The 21,723-nt window shown below is 35.5% G+C and overlaps 1 protein-coding gene across 3 annotated transcripts in view; it reads right to left on the bottom strand.

Moving 5' to 3' along the window:
• LOC143150923 (semaphorin-1A) overlaps positions 1-21,723 on the bottom strand; it is a 715,101-nt gene that overhangs the window by 274,106 nt on the left and 419,272 nt on the right. For all 3 annotated transcript variants that reach the window (XM_076319521.1, XM_076319523.1, XM_076319522.1), the window contains exon 5: positions 5,896-6,066. In XM_076319521.1, the coding sequence (XP_076175636.1) occupies positions 5,896-6,066 (171 nt within the window). The remainder of the gene's footprint in view (positions 1-5,895; positions 6,067-21,723) is intronic.

Below are 21,723 nucleotides of genomic sequence, written 5' to 3'. Positions count from 1 at the left end.
GTTTTCAATCGGAGAATAAAAATAATTTAATACAGTTTGTTGTGCGACTGAACAGATATCAATTTTCTTTTTCAAATTCAATTGCATTTTATAGTATGTTACTCTTTGGTCTCCATGTGATACAAAACACTTACTGTGAGAGTTTTTTTCAAAAATAATGCATAAGAAATATTCCATCTTCTTTCGATTGTATATTATTAATTAAAATTGCTCCGATTACCCGACCAAAGTAACTAATGTTACACTTAGGAACTACGCTAAGTATTAAATAGTTTGTTGCTCCTGACGACCAAATAAGAAAACACAGCTTATTGATCAAGTGTCTTCAATTATTCAGAGTAAAAAATAAAGAAATTCATCTGTACTACAATGCATATACGTAAATTTTCAAGAGTAACATACAAATATTCGTTCCCTCTGTTGTTTTATCATTTACAAATTAAAGAATTTATTGAACTTTCCAGAGTAATTCTATCGAATTAGTCATAGACATAAAACTTAACGTTACGTCCACATCTTTTAACCTGTTTCGAAGTTTAATTTAAGTTACAGGCTACTTGCTTCGGTAAATGAGTACACTTTAACGATCACATTTTTAATATTGCTCGTATAACAGTAATGACAAATACTAACATTCCGTTACACGGTAATAAGTATTAGAACGCATTCTTTCATTCTTTCAGAACCACTCGGGACTCTATCCTAAATTGAACTTCCCAAGAGCTCTGGACAAATATACACGAAATGTTGAATTTACGTGTTTAATTAATTCCATGGCTAGGTTTACTCTGGAAAGTTCAACCAATAAATTCTTAGTGTCCAGCTGTGGTTGCGTCGTCTTTTGAACGTGAAATGAAATCTCCTCGACCAGAGAGGGGGGCGTAGGGGTTCAACGTATTAAAAGTTCGATTATCCATGTCGAATGGAGAAAATTGCTGAAAAATAATATTTCTAATAATTCACGGCCCGTTTTGCGATAACAGCTGACGAAAATAGTTCCCGAGTGTCCCGGAGTCTAACCAGCAATCCCTTATGTGACTGTAACAGCGGCTTGAAAAGTTGTAAAGTTTACAACTTACGGAACCCTTCATCAAAAGCACAGACTCAGTACCGAGACCGTTAATTTCGCGACGATTACTCGCGGCTATTTGCGGAAGTTTCGTAAGAGAAAAACACGCTTCGATATGAAATTTGCATTAAGACACGTGCGTTTAAACCGGTGGTCGTGTACGGGGGGCTTAATGGTCAAGCGAATTAATACATCGCCAAGGATAATACGATCTATGCCGCTCGTTCCAACGACCGATGTTATCCGGAAGTGTATGAAATTTAAACGAATAATCCTCGAAATATTATACCTGGCCCCCGGAACGTATGAAACTTTAAGTACATTCCGTGAAATATTACAGCAAATGAATTATCCCGAGCAACCTGCATAATTAAAAGTATTCTCGTGTTTTCAAACGAGTGTACGTAAACATTTATACGATAATATTCTTTAATCGCGGTTGTGGAATATTTATCGTTCGTCTGTGTTTAAATATTTGTGGGGATTGTACGCTTACTTCGAGAAAAGCCCAATACAGGGGTTGAGTTTCGTAGTGGAAAAACGAGTAGTTTTTAATATAATGGAATAACGATGGTGCGAAATTATGTAACGAATATTGGTTAAACATCAAGATACACGCTTGCATTGAATAGAATGGGATTGAGATAGATTCTTTTCACTATGAGGGTAATACGAGAAACGTTATTCTTTCTGTTGTATTATAGATTCTAGAAATTAACTAAGTGTCAGAACTATATTAAAAATCATAAATGAAAGTAAGAACTGGTTAAAAACAAGAACAGAAAATATAGTTACGAATGATACGATTGTAGATTGTAACGATAGAGTTTTTGAAGACAGAAGAGAATTTTTGGAATTTATAGGTGAAAAGTTATTCTAGAACATTTTTTCAGCTGTTGATATCTCGAAATAAAAATGAATGGAGTAGATGCGAACAAGATCGGATATTCTCTATGTGTATATTGCGATGGAAGTATCGGCAATGTTTTACGAGTTACTATTTGTTATTATCAGTGCTTCGTGATAGAGTGAAAATTCAAAACAACGTTGGTCTGTACGGTCCTCGTGAAAGGTCTCGTGAAATCTCTGTTTATCGCTCGTACATTCTCCGATCCGATGTAATTTATTTACTCGTCATGTTTACTTTTTTTTATTTAACGACTTTCTTTACGATGTGAAAGGACAACACAACGAAAAGAGAATGCAAGTACAGTAAATATTGCATTTTACACAATATTGCTATTCTACGACCTAATTGAATTTATTCTGGTGTAGAAAATAACCATTCTTTCTTTCGACGTATAAAATTCTCATTGGATTATTGTAATAAAATATATGAACTTAATAACAATTCAATAGACCTTTGTGTTCAAACATAAATCTCGGCCAAAGGTTCTCGATGAATAATTATTCATTATCGAATAATTTCGAAATTCTATTGTACTCAATTTTATTCGATTTAAAAAAGAAAAATTCTATACAATGAAAATGAAACAGAAGAGAAAATAAAAATTCAAAAAACCTTTATCTTCGAAACTAAATTTCACTCGAAAGTTTTTTTTTCAATTATTAAACGTTACTGAACGACAATTTCAAAATTTTATCGTATCAAATTTTCCTGAATTTAAGAAAACAATAATCGAATACAATATTAGCGAATGTAATAAAAATGCAGAAATTACTAACGTTTTCGGATTAATAGTTTTAGTTTCCATCTCACGTAAGCACGTTGGGAATGTTAGAGACTACGATACTAACTATTCATTAAATTAATACACGTCGAATCGTTTTTCGAACAATTTCATCTCGGTTAGGTTCACCGATAAAACATTCTGTAATAGCATTAGGCGCAACTGACGAGAACCCGATTATAGTTCTCGTATCGTTCTCGCTTGCTACTATCGTGGCTTAATCGCATTACACGTTCTGTTAGTTGCGCCAATATTTAGCATCGAGCAATAAATCAGCCGCAAATTCTACGTTTCTAACGTTATTTACCGTGAAGTTTGCCCTCCGCTTTGTAGCGATTACTGTTCCTAAAGTTGTATCCTTTCCTCTTGCGTTTAGTTTCGCGTAACCGTCCTACGTGGTTATTAAATAAACAAAGGGAAACAGTAACCCGAGGAAAGTCAAATTCTCGTTCATTTCTGTTGAACATGCGCTCATTAAGTATCCATACACTAACGAATGATTTTTAGACAATTAGCACGAGTCTGCTAACTACAAGTTGCCACTTTAAACCGTTTAACATTTAAAATATCGTAAATGGTATTGGTGTTAGTTTAAAATGTTACGCGGATATTATGTAAATATTGAAACCTGTTGCCTCTTATGCAAAGAAAAGACTGATCAAATTTGAAACGCGTGTTTGAATTTCGAGAACAAAGTAAAAGATACTTTTCACCAAGTTTTCAGCTTTGTTGGTTTAACTCCTAATCGAAGATAAATTTGTCGACTTCAACGATAGAGAATTTATCTCATAGTATGACACACTATGGGGTCAAAGAATCATTTGGAATTAAGTAATACATTCTATTAAATTCGGATAAATTTCTATGCAAATAATTATTTCGATAATTCTGTACACCATTCGTATGAAAGGTGAATCTGAGACGAGCAAGTAAAATCTTATTTGAATAATGGTTTTCCAATAAAACCAAGTGGCGATGGATCATTGGTAACGTATGCATTTTCAACTGCACAATAAATTATTCCATCGAACAATTATTTGGATTACTCTCTGCTTCGATAAATATCGGAATAATATTCCATATTTAGATAAAATCAAACAATCACCTGTAAATAAGCCATTTTATTCTCTCATTCGTATCAAAAATTCTTCTCACGATTTTTATGAAATAATTAATATCCCGAAATGAACACCTCTCACTGGAGCTAATTCTAAGGGAAAATTACAATCGTAGTAATAAAATTCATCATTGCTTTTGGAAAATTCACTACTTTTCAGTATATTCGATTCGCACTGCACAATATTAAACTATAATCACCAATAATCACCTATCTCTCAAAAGTTTAGAGTACCGTTCGATTTTCATAAAAATCATTTCTATGGGTATATAGTTTTTCGTATTCAAAAATTACTCGATACTTCATTCATGCTATCGCATTGTACCTAACTCAGGACTGATCTTTCCTTGTTTCTGCGCTATATCGTATGTATACAATTCGATTCGCACGATAAATTCTAAACGTGAACAATTCTAAAACGAATTTATTTACCTCGAGGACTTAATGTCTAATTAAAATTATACTCCAGTTATACTCCGTTAAATTTATACACGACCAAGTATATAAGGACCCAAATACCCAAATATATAAGGGTTGCAAAACAATGAAAATATATTTTAAATGTTCTAAACTTTTAAGCTGCAGTTTGTGTGCAATTGATGCAATGCTGGAGACCAAAACTCACAGTTGAATGTAAAATGAAATCGGATAATAAAGGTTCCCACAGACTAACGCGTAATATTCTCAGTGGTAGCGGTACCGAAATTTGGAGGTATGTTACACTACAGAGCGATGTTTCGTGTGGTTTCTTTTATGGCTGTTGTAAACAATGCAAGTACACCTCATGGAATGAAGAATATGCACTCGTATTATTTCTCTTAGAAGAAGCACCTCTTAGAAAATACCAGGTTTACAATTTTCTATAATACACCATAAAGTGTTTTAGTTTTTATAATGGTCGTTTACATTTATTTTAAAAAACAGAAGAATTCGATAAATGACGTTAATTTAAAATGGAAAAAAAGTATGAGAAATTTATGTGTTTCCATGAGGAGAACTATACGTATTTTGAAAGTCGACCTATATTTAAGTTTACACTCCTAGGAAATTAATAACTATAATCATTTCAAATCGATACTGTCAATTGATCGTTACTTGGTGAATGTTTCGTTTAAATTTGATTAAAAAATATTAATAACCACGATAGTTACATTTCATTACGTAAATGTATAGTGTTTTAACAGTGTACCAAACTTACGCGAAACATAAAAAAAAATTTGTCGACGGATTTACAATTTAGAAAGTAAAAATACCTTCCTCGTATCGGACGTAGCAGACGAACATTTTATTTCTCTATTTTATTAAGAAAAATCGAAAGTTTGCAATCTTTGAACTCCAACACCGTTACGTCCAAAAATTTTGCAAAAGATCGTTAGAGCCCTTTTCGATATTCTTTGTTCACCCATTTCTGAAAACGTAATTTCGAAACTTCTGTATGATTTTCCGTAGAAAACTTTTAATTAAATTTTGATTTTGACGGTTTAATACGTCGGTACATTCACGGGTTATTTCTATGCAATGCGTCTATAAAATTTCCTTCGGCAGATATTGTTTCCTCGTAGGGACGACAAAACGTCGAAGGAAAAAATGCCCGCATTTGTGCGCGCTGTTTGGAATTTTTTAATAAAGCAGAGCTTAAAATACGGAAGAAAAAGAAAAAAAAAACGTGCATCTATTCAAACACGTTAAAAATCCTCAATGGTGACGTTTCGAAGATTCGAGACTTGGAAGGAAAATACGAAAATCGTGGACCCAGTTATGGGTTGCGTAATTAATCGATACACCTTACGTGTGGCGGGAAATAGAGTACCGGTCACAGAGAGTATTCAGCGTGGTGGTGCTCCGTGCTCAAAGGGTTGCAAAGCAACAAAGAGCAGCAGTTTGTGAAGCGATACGTTCGGTAGATACCGTGACACCCAAATAATAAAGTGACTGTAACCACGCGGCTCGAGACAAAGGGCTACTTATCGAACGGCCTTGGTGTATCCGTCGGTTAAAAAGAAATCTAAAGCGCTTACCTTGATGGTGAATTGTCTGCACTGCGGCTTGTACGCGTTCGTTCCACAAACGAGGAATCGATCAGGCCCTTGTCTGCCGAATACTCGTACGTAATTCTGACACTCGTCCTCGCTGCGTCCTTTCAGATAACAAAGTTCACGATGCTCAAAGCTGCTGGACCACTGCAACCTCTGCGACAAACAAGATGAAACAACCGTTACCTTGGAATCTAATTTACGAAACGTAGAGTTCGGTGACGGGCAAGTGCGAAACACCCGTATTCGTGAAATCAAATCCGAATATGACGATACGTCGAGATTTAAATACACATCGATCGTTGATTCGCGTCGAGAGGAGTTTGTTCCTGAAACGCTGAAACACGTCTCGATTCAATTCAAAGGAAACCGAACGTAGGTGTAAATATTTAATTATTTCGTCGGAGGTGTTTGCACGAAATGCTGAAAAGGAGGAACTATTTGAGAATTTATTTTAGAGGAAAATCAACGATGGTATAAATATTTTGTTCATTTGTAGGTATATAGAACTGAGTAGCTGTGTGAATCTTTTTGTGTTCACGTATGGTAATCACTCGATGAATGGATGAATTTTTTCTGTACAAAAGGTATCGAATCGTCGCTAAGGTTTAAAATGGTGTCGCACGTGTATCGGTGAGGTAACTTTTAAGGCAAATTAAAAACATTTATTCTTCTTGTATTTTCGCGAGAGTATTGTCGATGATATGTCGAGATTTTCACGATGAAAATTAGACCAAACACGACCGTAATCCATTAATAATACTCTCGTGAAGATACCATAAGAAATATGAAAGTTATCACTCAATGTGTTTGTCTCGTTACTTTTGCCAGTAGTAGTCCTGTCATATTAAACACGATAAATAACGAACACATCGTTCAATATAATTATACTTTTGTGACAACGTAGAAAGAAATGTTGGTGGATTAAAATATCTTCGAATTTTCAAGAAGAAAATAATATTGTAATAATATTATATCGGGATAAAAATATACTTTCTTAATCGAACGAAAATGTTTAATTTGATCGTATCAAATATTATTACAGTAGAAACTAGTCATTCGTTTATTCAGATTATTTGCTACACGCTGTTATTGCATCTTTTACTTCTGAAGGTGAAACATAATCTCGTTAATATTAAAAAGAAATTTATAACAAAAACTTTCCAGTTTTATATTATTTATACAGAGATGTCGATGCGATTGTACATGGAAGTATATGGGAGTACGCTGAATGCGCGTGTTCTCGTTATATCAGAGGAAAGACAACTTTTATGTCAAGTTATTTTTATCTTCAGTGGATTAAATAATAACTACGATACATCTACAGAAATAGTAAGAAATATTTTCTGATGGAAATCCGTTACGAATATATTAATATACTATGAATATATATTTTACTACACTGATCAAATTAATAAACAAAGGTACATCGCGATCTAAAAGTTTCTTATCGAGAAGAAATAATTTTATTTTTGAGCTATCATTTATTTAAAAAGCATTCAGAGCATACGAGTTGAGAAAACAATTGGTAATTGATACTTTATAACTTAATAAATATATATATATTTCAATATAATATATGAAAATAATATATATCTGAAGTAAACTAATGTGTGTAAAAATATTCGAAATGAAAATATGAAATATTAAAAAACATATTTCACTACGACGACAAAGGTATAGTAATGATTTTCTATATGAATTTTACTTCGAAAAAATTTTCGTGGATTTCAAACAATGTTACTCATCATGAGGAATATGAGATATGTGAAATTACATTGGAATTATTCGCGGAGCCATTGATATTAGTCATGAATAATTTAATTATGAAATTTCGTGCTCACGGAATTTTTAAATTCTTCTTTCATTGTATTTCTTCTATTATCTGTTACGTCCGAATGAAAATTAGGAATTGAAGTAAAAGAAAATAAAAATCAGTCTGGCCAAATTTCGCTGTAATTCGCAGTGGGTAGAATTTTAAATATACGATACTTCGAAAATAACATTACGTGTGCATTTACGCGATTCAGAAGTTAATACTTTCTTTCAATCTCTATTTGAAACTAATACAGTGGACGAATAATCGACGTGCATCTCGTTCTCTCTCATTTTCTCGAATTTGTTTTTCTTTCTTCCTCGTTTGTTCTCGCTTTTTCTTATCCACTGTCCTTTTTTTTTCAATTCCTGACAATCACTGTTGTCAAAATACAAAAACAACCGAATCGATCGCGATCTACACGTTGTGAGCTCCTGTTCGGTCCCGAGCAACGATCACACAACGAAAATTCACTGTAACAGGTTGCTCGATAAATTTTGTCGTACGATAAGAAACGGAGCTATTAGGTTCCTCGTTTGATTTTTCTAAAGATAGTACTACTGTTCGACGAACATGTGTGAAATTTCCTGTAGATCAGTCGACTGGTTCGTGTATTTACAGCTGTTCAAAATCGAAGTGCCATAGTATATTTTTACAATGGGAAACACGACGAAAACTTATCGAACAAGCTAGTACATACAACCGCGTAGGGTAACTGTGCATTATTGACGCGGCAGGAACTGGTCACTCACATCGGTCGACTGCCACGACCTTAAGTGTGCATTGTCACTATTGACTAAGCTGGGCACGTGTAGAATACCTTCGCTTGGCTTCCTTTAAAAATTGTCCACCGTGTGACGAGAAACGGGAACGAAACAAAACACGACAAAGTGAAACGGCAACGATAGAGTTCGCGAACGCATTTCGAATACGTTCTGCATCTCGCTTTGTCGTGTTACTGCATCTCACTTTTCGTTCCCTTTCCTCGTCACACGGTGGACTTCTACACGTGCCCAACTTGGTGAATAGTGACAATGTATCTGCGAAAGGGAGCAACGGACGACTGATGCGAGTGGATGATTCCCCTTTCCCCCGTGACTTTTGTAGTACAATAACCAACTGCGTCAACAGTAGTTATACTACGTGGCCCGTGAGTTGCAAAACGTATCCAAGATGCGTTCGCGAACTTTATCATTGCATCTCACTTTGTCGTGTTTCGTTTCGTACCACTTGCTCAATTTAGCCAATAGTAACAGTGTATTGCGTCGAGACGTCCCCCACACCTTTCATGACCGATGCGAGTGGACGATTCCCCTTTCCCCAGTGACTTTTAGCTTGTAGAACAATGGTGAATTCCTCACGCTCTAGAGATACACGTCAGGGTGTAATATAGTTTTAATATTAAAACTGTAGACGATGAACGTATTCCTATTTCTACCGGATTTTGTACGTGTTTTCGAAAGTAGAAGGGGAAAGGATGAATTAATTTAGGAATATAATAGTTATTTTATTTTAATAATTGTCATCGAATATTATAGGCAAAAGTTTCGTTTAGACTCTGTACGTGTCTTCGAAAGTAGAAGGGGAAAAAATGAATTAATTTACGAATATAATAGTTGTTTTATTTTAATACTTGTCACCAAATATTATAGGCAAAAGCTTCGTTTAGACTTTGTACGTGTCTTCGAAAGTAGAAGGGGAAAGATGAATTAATTTACGAATATAATAGTTATTTTATTTTAATAATCGTCACCGAATATTATAGGCAAAAGCTTCGTTAATCATTAAGTACATTTAAAAAGACATTTAAAAGAGTCAAAGGATCCCTTTGGTAGGTTTAGTGTTAAGCGGGACACCCTGTATACAAAAAAAACATCATCGCGTCGAGGATCGCGAGGACAATTAAAAATAATTGAGTAACTGTAAAGAGAAATTCAAAACGAGTCAAATGACCCCTTTGGAGGGTTTAGTGTTAATCAAAACACCCTGTATAGAAAAAAAAACATGGTCGCGTCGAGGATCGCGAGGACAATTAAAAATAATTGAGTAACTGAAATTTCTCTGTAAAGAGAAATTCAAAACGAGTCAAATGACCCCGTTTGGTATATTTAGTGTTAATCAAAACACCCTGTATAAAAAAAAAAAAACATGGTCGCATCGAGGATTGCGAGGAAAATTAAAAATAATTGAGTAACTTTAAAGAGAAATTCAAAACGAGTTAAATGACCCTTTCGGTAGGTTTAGTGTTAATCAAAACACCCTGTATAGAAAAAAAAACACGGTCGCGTAGAGGATCGCGAGGACAATTAAAAATAATTGAGTAACTGAAATTTCTCTGTAAAGAGAAATTCAAAACGAGTCAAATGACCCCGTTTGGTATATTTAGTGTTAATCAAAACACCCTGTATAAAAAAAAAAAAACATGGTCGCATCGAGGATTGCGAGGAAAATTAAAAATAATTGAGTAACTTTAAAGAGAAATTCAAAACGAGTTAAATGACCCTTTCGGTAGGTTTAGTGTTAATCAAAACACCCTGTATAGAAAAAAAAACACGGTCGCGTAGAGGATCGCGAGGACTATTAAAAATAATTGAGTAACTTTAAAGAGAAATTCAAAACGAGTCAAATGGCCCTTTCGGTATGTTTAGTGTTAATCGGGGCACCCTGTCTAGAAAAAAAAAAACATGATCGCGTCGAGGATCGCGAGCACAATTAAAAATAATTGAATAACTGTAAAGAGAAACGAGTCAAATAACCTCTTTGGTAGGTTTAGTGTTAATCGGGACACCCTGTATAGAAAAAAAAAAGGACACGATCGCGTCGGGGATCGCGAGGACAATTAAAAAAATAGTCCGAGCCGCAGCGCACGGTCAAAAATCAAACGTCGCTCACCCTGACTGGAAATTCCGGATTTCCTTGCACGAACCGACAATCGCTCGAGGCCAAACGCGAAAAGATCCAGTGTATGAAACAACGAGAGACAAGGTGGAAGGGCGGCTGGAAATCGCGCAGGCCAGGGACGGGGGTTAGAGGCAGGAACTGCAGCTGCATACTGTCGGGTAGAAATCCTTGAACAAGCTATCCAGCCCCACCTCCTTCTCGCGTCTTTCCTCGTGGCAGCGAGTATCCGAGCGTTTCGTGCTATCTTTTTACGGCTTCTCATGGTCGACCCAGAAATTTCCTTTCCTTTGATAATTTCGGATGGTCGGGCCACCAGCCACGGAAGGTAAATCTTATCAACGGCTAGTTCGTGGATCCACTTTTCCACGAGAACAACGGCAATGGCTGATCTCGTTACGGTGTATTATCCGTGGATCGTATTTTGTCTCTGGCAGCCTACAACTTGTGGACCCTGCGTTCCTTTCTTTCTAACCCCTTTTTTTTTCGTTTACTCCGCATACCACTTCCCTTCATCGTCTTAATATCCTTATATTACTCACTTTACTCAGAGCCCACGGCTCTGCCTCCTCCACTACAATGTGCCGGTGAAGTATCAATAAATTACTTCGAAATTTATTCCGATACCTTTCCACGACTCAGAATCAGCTCTCTACCGTGAAATCTAATTTTCTACCGTAGTTTCGCATTGCCGAAGTGTCTCGTAAGGTATAGGAAATAAATCAATTTTTCCAGTTAGTCTTGCGTAGAAGACCCTTTCGTTCTGCTCCCCTTTTTCTTCCGTGGTTTCTTTCTTCTTTTTCTACGCGCATCAGCTTGAAAGCCATTAGCGACCACCGTGAGTCACATTTTTTAACGTTTAATACAGACATCGTGTAAATTCAACCAACGAAGAGTCAAGTACAATTACACGTTTACCTTGTAAGTTGTGTACAGTGATATTTAAATTTCACATCTCCAATGTTGTTTCGCACGAGTACGTTAGTCTCTCGTTCTACAAACGTATTACCTTGAGAATATTTGTTCTTTACAGATAAGTTATAATCGTTTTTATATATTTCTTGTCGTTTAATTTTTTAAAATACAAGACAGACTTTCTTCTTCGAATGTATTGCGTACTCGATATTTCTTTATTGGGTTCTTCCTTGTTAGTATTTCGTTGCAATTGATATAGTAGAAAGGTTCGTGTTTTGTTACTAAGCAGAGGTGGGTCAGAAACTATTATTAGGAACTGTATTTATTTCCACTTTACTAACGCTGTTTTTATTACGTTGTATTATATTATTAGAAAGTGTATTTATCTTTGACTTTCAAAGTTCTTCAGACTCTACCGATATTACAAATCCAAGATTTTATTTCAACATGTTACATGAAACCTTTTTAACAGCTTAGTTTTCCAATTCGCAAGTACGAGAAGAGGAAAATCGAGATACATCATCGGGTATGAAAAAATCGGACAAATTAACGTCTGTGGAAACTGAAATACCGATAAATGAATCATCTTCGTGTACCAAATGTAGATCTTAATAATGAAGAAATTCTAAAGGAAGATGAAGAGAACTACGTGGTAAAAGAGGTTTGAGAAAAATGTGGGAAAGCGATTGCTATCTAAATTAGAGAACTTTGCGATCTAACTAAGAGGAAATGTGTTTTCAAGTACCTTTCGAACGTCTCGGTGTTCCAGACGATTGGAACAATCTGTTCGTGTAAATGTGCATTCCTTGATTTCGCGCGAGAAAACTAAGAAAATAATAAGAAACACTATCCGTGAAATCTAACGAGCCGGGTTGTTCGATCCAAGAATTTCGCACGGTAAATAATGAACCAATCGCGGCCACGTGCCAGTTAGAAACCCGATTATTTCTCGATCGATGAAATTCCTAGTTCAGAGCGAGGTAGTCAACGGACCAGAATTACCTAATCTACAAGTCGAACCGTACGATTCGACCAAGTTTTAATCAGCCATTGGAACACCGGTCATCAGACATCCGTGATGTAATTTCTCGTTTGGTTCGCCAAGGAAAATGGACCATTGGCAGTGTTACGATGTAATAACGCGAAATGCATAAAAGTAGCGAATTATTCAACGAAGGAGAAGGCAATATACGATAATAGCTTCGAAAGTGCTATTCAGTTAAATTCTGAGAACGTTCGAAACAACACGGTAAGAAAACACGTGATCATCGGGTAAAAAGGGTCACACCCTTTTGTTAAACAAAATATTACGCAAAGCGTAAGGGACTCGACCAAGAAAGACTAAATCAATAACAATCGCAACGATACGTAACGTTGTTAATTTTTGTAACGTTCAAACTACAATTGTTTCAATATTTACATTAAAGTCGTTCATATTTCAATTCGACCGATTTATTCTACTATTTACTCGAGATTAATTTCCTCGCGAAGTGGAACGATATCAGAAAGCATCTTTCACTCAGTTGCTCCGGAGCAACTGTTGGCTGTATAGCTGTAGGCAGACACAGTGGCCCAAAAAAAAAAAAATTATTCCTACGTTACATTATAAGGAAATTCTTACTTGTGAGACTGATTTTAATGAAAGTTTCTGTGCACGTAGAGTGCATAATAGTGCACACTTTTCAAGAAGGTGAAATCGAGTCTCGGAGGTTTTAATGGGGTTTTTTTTTTATTCTTTTAATGCAACTTTTCTTGGGACTTTTTTGCAACAGAATAATTAACCGAATTACTAAGAACAGTTTCCATATGTTACGTTTTGCTCTATTTCGCACTATCGCAAAGTTGTATTTGAAAAATCGAAGAGAAAGTATACGATCGGAGAGCTGGCAACTTTCGTTTTCTTTCCACCTTCATAATCCTGCGAGGTACAACAAAAAATGATTTACAAAAATGTTCAGTTTTTAGCACTATCGTTCCATCACCCAAAAAAGTCTCCAAAAGAATTGTATCAAAACAACGAAAAAAATGTTGAATTTTCGAGTTTCGATTTCGTCCTCCCGAGGACATTTCATGTCGACAAAAAATCATGTCATACACAGTTGAGTATGCTTTACATGCACGCAAACTTTCACTGAAATCAGACTTGTTACCTATTGGTCATTCGTAGGTCAGTAGAATGCCCTTAAAGTACAGCGTACGAATACTTCATCGAGGCAATGTAGACGGAGTACCGAGAAACGTAAAATCGAGTGGCTCGAATTCGAACGACGACAGAAAGTCACGAACATAACCCCACCGCTCCCACTCCCACTCCCACCCCCACTTCTATCCACACCCCGTCGTCTCAGTGTTCAAGAAAACCAATTACACCTCCCAGGAGGATACTGCCCTGCTTCTTGCCACCGGGCGACTTGAAAACTGCCCAATCTGCAAATGGAATTGTCCAATTAAATTTGATTTACACGTTACCCGTGCTCGATGCCTAATTAATTCCCCGGCCTCCGTTACCGTGATTTCTTGCCGCGCTTTCTGCGAGCGAACCAATTAAGCCGCCGAACGCAGATTTCGGTCGAGTGTGATTTAGGAACCAGGCTCTGTGTACATCTTGCTCTGTCCCCACCTCTGGTTGGTACCTCCCCCACCGGTGCCGTAACCCCACCCCCACCCCCCACTCCACTCGACCGGCCTTCTCGACCGGCTGGGGTTTTTGTACTAATTAGAATACGTCTGGAGATCCCGGTTCCCGGTTCCGTCACCGCTACGAGTTACAACCAGCACCGAAAACTTTCGACCGCAAAATCGCGCTGCATATTCATCGGATAATACGATTTCACAGTTTCGAGCCTCTGGGCAACCGGCCGTCCACCGCCCCCCTCCCACGCCCCCACCGTCCACGGGTTTCACGGTCTAACCCGCGGATAAATTCGGCCCGGGACATCGCTCTAATCCCGCTCTATACGGACGCGGAAACTTTTTTTCTGGGGCGCTGCATACATTCCGTGTCCGGATTCCGACTTTACTTTGACGAGGGGCCGCGCGCTCGCGCGTATCATACGGAACGCTCCACGGTATTTGAAAGGGTAACGATCCTCGGCTATCGAAAAAGTTAGCCGTTCTGTTTGAACTTCTGGCCGCGAAAAGGACAACCGACCACTTGAGCCTGGCCTGTTCCACCGGGCGAGTTCCAGCAAATGACGAAGTGGCGAGGAGAAAACGAGTTTCTTTTTTTTTTTTGTTTTTTTTTTTGTTTTTACGTTTGCTTGTTTTTTCTCTCTTTTTTTTTGGTTTTATTCGTTACTTTTCGTCACCAGACGCCCGGGAACAGGACGTGCCGGATACGGTCGAAAAAGAAATTCCTGACGGAGGATTGTTCTACGTTGCTTCTCGTTTATATTGAGATATTAAACGGTGCGACGAATATCTTTCCGTACAGGGTGTAACGATTTTGAGGTTTAGGAGATGTTAATTTTCTTTGGTACATCGTCGACCGATCCGGTACGTGCGCAATGTCAGTGTTTGTATTGTAAGGTTTGAACAGTCAACTTTGAGTGTTTTACTATTCAAATATCGTTATTGTTAAATTCCAGTATTTGTATATTATTAGTAGAACGTTTGAGTATTCGAATGTCATTGATTTAACATTTGAGTACTCGAATATCATTGATTTAACATTTGAGTACTCGAATGTCATTAAGCTAATATTTGAGTAGTCAAATATCATTAATCCAATATTTGAGTACTCGAATGTCATTGATTTAATATTTGAGTACTCGAATATCATTAATCGAATATTTCAGTACTCGAATGTCATTGATTTAATATTTGAGTACTCGAATATCGTTAATCCAATATTTGAGTACTCGAATGTTATTGATTTAATATTTGAATACTCGAATATCATTAATCTAATATTTGACGACTCAAATGTCATTAATCTAATATTTAAGTACTCGAATGACATTAATCTAATATTTGAGTATTCGAATATCGTTTTAACATTTGAGTATTTGAATATTATTCTTCGAATAAAAAAGTATTCGTACAGTTGAACCAAAGCTGGAACTATTAATCAAATCACACTATTCGAATAACACAAGTATCCAGATACCTGATCGGTACACAAAATATTCGAATAACACAAGTCTCCAAATAGCATTTGAGTATTCATGTATTTTAATACTGTCGAAACAGTCAATTGTTCCAATTACATTTGTTAAATATTTGAATCACTGACGTGTTCGAATGTTTAAATACAGAAGAATTCAACAAGCAGTTATACCAATCAAACAACCTTCGATTAATAAAAGGTAACATTAACAAACGTTAGATAAGAATTATTTCTTACGAAGTTGTTTGTAAATTACTTCATTGGGTAAAAATAATTTTTATCGACACTTATTAAAATTCGACAAAAATAATTTTTATAAAATTATACGTAAAATAGAACTATTGGATAATTTCACGATATCATAATCGATAAATTATTATATAGAGAATTAACTATAACATAAAACTTCAAGTTCACCCTCAAATGGTTCTAGAAAGATACAACGAGTGTTATTTAAAAATTTCATATTATCGATCCCTTTATTGTGCGAGTTATAGATATTTAAATTAAGTCGTTATTGCCCGCTGAAACGTGCAAGGTTGGCAAAGTATTCTGAATAATAATACCAGTCTTTCCTTATGAATCAGGAATATAGTATACAGAGAACGTTATATGGAAATATTATCGGTTATTCACGTGACTTTATCGCTCGACGAGGTATCTAATTTTCGAAAACTTGTACAGGATGTTTTAGAATTCATGATATAAATATTTGTGCGCGTTCAATGCTCGGCAAACTAAGTGGATGGAATTAACAAACAAGAATTCGAGAATGAACGCTTTCTGAGCTGCAGAAAGTTTCTCTTACGGCATCTCTACTAATTATTAATCAATGTGTTCTCTATCCGTATCGGTTAAACTCATTTCTTGCTTCAGTTAAATCAGAAAGCTAATACGATTTAAAAGTAAATGGACACAACTTTGTTCGGTTAAGTTATAATAAAATGATAAAGTAAATCGATTCAATTTTTGTGGCGGATAAACGCATCCCCTTTTTATTATTCCGGCAATGTTTACTAGGTAACGTTTTTCCATTCATTCTGTTGTGTGGTGTTCAATGAAGACGTTACCGGAAAATGTCACAAGGAAATAATGTAATGGAACAGGTGTGAAAGTATTCAATGATACTAAATCCCGCAAAAAATATTGAAAACTAAAATTGTCGTTACAAGTTTTCCATAAGTGTGAGGACCGAAACACAAATGCAGTGCTTTTCAATTATATTGTTCCGAGTTTGATTGTTGCACTCATGTTTTCAAAACAGAAATTGAATTCGTTCGAAACTTGATAAATTAAACAATAATTCTAATTGAATTTTTCGTCTCAATATTACTTCGATATCTCGGAATAGACACCAAAGATCTGTCCAAGTCTTCAAAAATATTAGGTCGTTAGGTTGTTCGAAAAGTCATTTCGTTTTTTTTGGTGAAAATGAAACACGATTTTTTCAGAGTGTACAAACATTTTATCAAATTATATATTCTTCATTTTGGAAAACGAAATGACTTTCCGAACCAACCCAATATAATCGAACGAACTCCTTGACGACTTTTATTATTTTTAGATAAGGAATACTGCATTATATATCAGAAAGACTCTGAATTGGTAACGTAACCTTTTGACTTTTTAAAGTCACTGTCACACCGTCTGACATTGTTAAAATTAGACATTGTTAATTCTGTAACATCGTATACAGTCTTTTCACTTTTCTTACATTTTGCATTTTATACTTCTTTTACACAAATAAACCTCTTACTGTATACAATTGAAACACATTCTTTTCAAGTGATCGAAAGTAATACTTTCATTTGGCGAAGAACTTCAATAAATGCGAACGCAATGTAATCCAGAGAACCTTAACAAAGCGATAACTGACAGATACAATTTTTTCTTTCGAATTCGCGATAGAATTTTCCTGCACGGGGAACAAAAACGTTTCAAATGTTCAAAAACGGGGCTTCAAAAGAACAGGGACACTTTTATTCCAAGTTGGCGACACGCGACTACAGTTTCGGTCAGTTTGGACACTGAAACCAACGAATGAACTCGTGAACAGTATCAGTGTTCGTGACGTATACCGAACATTTTTGTGCGGTACATTTACAAATGCCCCGCGGTTTTCGCTATAATATTATCCTCCGTAAAATTTCCGACGTTTCGCGTAGGTATCTGCGCGGAATTTATTTCAAAACGCGGAATATCCCGCGATACGACGAAATTTAACAATGCTTGTCGAGTTGACGTGCAAGTAAAAGGATATTTAATCAATTTTGAATATAAAATGTTTAAAATCTGTCTTCCTTCGCAGACGACGACGAAATATGCGCGTCGGCGCGTTGATTTTATTGGCTACTCTCACAAATTCGGTTAGAAGTACGTTAATCCTCGCTTTCAAGGCATTAATTCTTTCTCGGGATTAGAAAATGAAGTTTTCTTCGACATTGTTTACGATTCTTCGTTCTTACAATTCTTGCCGATTTTTCAAATAATAAAACTTGAAATTTAAGTATTTTTCATTATATTTAGATCGATGAGATTTTGCCAATGAAAACGAGTCCAATCACGACCCTACTCGGAGTACTTTTAATTTTTAATTCCGCATGTACGCGAGTTTTTCAATGTAATCGTGTTTGGATTGATTTCGATCGGGAATTTTTTTAATGAAAAATATAAAAATTGTTATTACACTTGAAAGTTTTGATCATTGAGTACAGGTAATGAGAGACTTGTTGATTGGTACTCTATCTCGTCCAATCTCGGTGAATCCCATTCGTGGACTTACCCCATTGGACGATTTGAGTATAACTGGATCTTGACTTGAAGTAGAATTCACCACCGACCCCGAATTTAAGACAGTCGACTCGATTTTCGTCTTGAACGCGAGTATTACTATACGTAGCCATGTTTCTATTATAAATATTGAATTATTGCAAAGAAATAAGAGATATTGTCATTCATAAACAGAATTAGTTTGTCTAAAAATTGTTTACACGTATAAGCATACAAAATAATTTGGTAGAAAATTTCTATATTTTGTTACATCCAGCGAAACCTCAGAATTTATTCAATTCTATATTCACGACGTTTCGGTATAGTTGTATGATCCTCTTCGGTTACAGAATATTAATTAAATGAAACATTCATTGGAAGAAATTAACTACGAAAATTCCAATAAGAACCACTAGATAATAATTAAATATAACGAAAGAAATCTTGTACTTTATACCGAAATAGGAATAATCGAAACTAAAATAGTGTGCAATAATTATACTCTTTTAATTATACGGATAGTATGCCCTGTGCTGGTAAATTATAAACAGTTCAAATAAATTCTGATTGACTAAAATTGGTAACTATTCTTATCTTATTTAAAATATAATAGTACAATACACTTGTAACTCTCTAATGTATATTACTATTTTAACGATTTCTATTTTACTGTAGTACTATTTTAAATAAAATAAGAAAAGTTACCAATTTTAGCCAAATGTCTTTCTAATATGCATAAGAGAGTTACAAGTGTCTATCTCTGTGTGTGTGCGTGTTTGTGTGTAACTTTTTTCACCACTTCCGTGTTTCGAGTAACGTCTGTGGTCGAATGTGTTCGATGGGAATGTATCTAGGTACAAATCCACACACACACGCACATACACACACACACACACCTAGATACATTCTCAGCGAATACATTCGACTATAGACGTTACTCGAAACACGGTGTGGTGGAAAAAGTTTTGCCCAATCCTGTGCAAACGTTTCATCTAATCTTAGTTCGACATTCGATGTGGGCCGGTGCAACGATCGGGGTTGAAGTTGAAAATAATGATTCGCCGCGGCGGGCTAACCTTTTTGTTTCGAAACGTGCTCGCGGAGAATCGAGGTGTTCCGAAAACGCAAACACGTTGCGTCGATACGAAATCACGGAAATAGAACCGCCACGCGCGAGATTTTTCGCGGTTAAATGCTCCAGCGACGTTTGTTTTCTGAGATTATTTATACTTCAGCGGATGAAAAAAGAAAATCGGTGACGAATACGCCAAAAATATTCCAAACCGAAGTTCAACGGTATACGCGAGCTTGGGAACTGGCTGCTATTGTAATGAAACGTTTGCTTTGAGCCCTGAACGGTATGAAACAATAAATAAAAGTAAATAAAACATGCACGAACTGGAGGTAACGGAATTATTTAAGTAATCAACTATTACTGCATTGTCAGGAGTTTGAATAATTACTTTAATTATTTTTAAAAGGAATTAAATTGCTTTTCTCTTTAACTTTTCCTTTATATAATTTCCTTGCAAACTTTTCATCGATTCACGCTCAAAGTTTACGTTCTATAACCGTTGTATCAGTTATTCAAATCTCAGGCATGTGTAACTATCACAATTATTAAATTCTTATAACACGAAACGGTATTTAAAAATCTTTGGTTTATCTTTTCAGATGTCTCTATAAGCTTCGGGAGTTTATAAATCTTTGATTAGATTTTTAGTTAGCAAAACGTAACGAATCGTACATTAAAAGAACGATTTTAATGTTTCGACTCCGATGGTAGCCTATTTTAAAAAATAATTTCTTTTACAACGATATAGAGAAAGATTGATCGAATGTTTGACACGATGTACTTTTCTAAAATTAATGCTGTATTATTTGATAAAGTGACCGTTACGATTAGATCTAAAATTTGAGGGGCTAGTGAAAGGCTGTAAATAAAAAAAGTGTGTAATTAGGAGAGGGACATCTTGCAGTGACCTATTTTGATTTATGGCATCAATGATATTCGACAGTCATACTTCACTTTCTTGAATGAAATGTCTAGCTTTCTATAGCAGAATTCGATAGAGTAATAAATTCTGAGAATATTAAGGTACATCTATCTTCAGCTTAATAATTTCCGAGATACTTATCTTCTAAAGCAACGTAGCGCGTCAATGGTTCCTCGAATAGACGACACGCGACATACTAGTTCAAAGACGTTCATTCTAATATTCTAGTAGCTGAATAACTCGGAAACGATCAATTTCACAATATATCTATTATGATGCTTTCACTTTAAAGATGTACTGTTCTACCAAATACTGTTAAAGAAATTGGACATTCTATTAAAAGATAACGATAATAATCTTCAGACGTCCTCGACGTTTCTATCTACAAACCAATCTTGTATCCCTTCGAAGAGAATATTTCTATTTAAATAAATTTTCTGTACCTTCTCAAGTGTTGAAAGTAATTGAATCGGTTACTTCGTATAAATCGTTTAGGCTCGAGTCGTTTCCGAATGGCGTATGAGTTATTTAACGATTTAGGTATTCTTCTAATTAGTCAACACTTTTGATACTTCCTATATCAAAATACAATATTTTTGAACGATTACGTCTATTGTTATCATTGAAAATTTCTGTTTATCTGATTTGCAATTATTTACAAATGTTTTTTTCTTTTTTGGGAGCGAAGTCAATCCAGTAATTTGTCAGTTTCTTTCGTTATAAAGTACTGGAATCTTGGCTCCAAATTCCTTTTGTGCCGTTATGCTCAAACGATTAACGAACATCCTGAAAATAACTACGAAGTGTAAGAATAATTCAAGTGGTTATCAATTATGCTAACTGTAAGACGTAATCGCGTTTCATAGCACTCAGAGCCGTTCTCCGCGTGACGTTGATTCCTATTTGCTGGATTTTAATAGCATCTGTTATGGGAGACATCTGTTCCATAGTACGGAATTAATGAAATTTAATTAAATATGTATTTCTTGTATTTCTGTATGTCTTTTCTTAGGTCTATTTCTTAAGTCTGGAAATAGGTTTTTCAAGGATTTGTACGAAAACGAGATATTTATCAAAACATTCGAATTATAACTTTTTTACAATTAGAATATTTAGAAATATATCCGTTAATATATGTCAACTATAACCTAATCTACACCTAACCTTATAATCACTCAACCTTCCGTACAAACATTCATATCCTCGCTCGTAATACTTTCGATAAACCTAACCTCACACATGGTATACCTGTTTTTCAATATTTCGTACGTTTTACAAAATACAAACAGACTGATAGGACGAAATTTCAT

This window comes from Ptiloglossa arizonensis, chromosome 9, assembly GCF_051014685.1.
Source record: "Ptiloglossa arizonensis isolate GNS036 chromosome 9, iyPtiAriz1_principal, whole genome shotgun sequence".
Taxonomy (NCBI): Eukaryota; Metazoa; Arthropoda; class Insecta; order Hymenoptera; family Colletidae; genus Ptiloglossa; species Ptiloglossa arizonensis.
The sequence above is the reverse complement of the archived record's forward strand: the minus strand, read 5'-3'. Positions and strand labels throughout refer to the sequence as shown.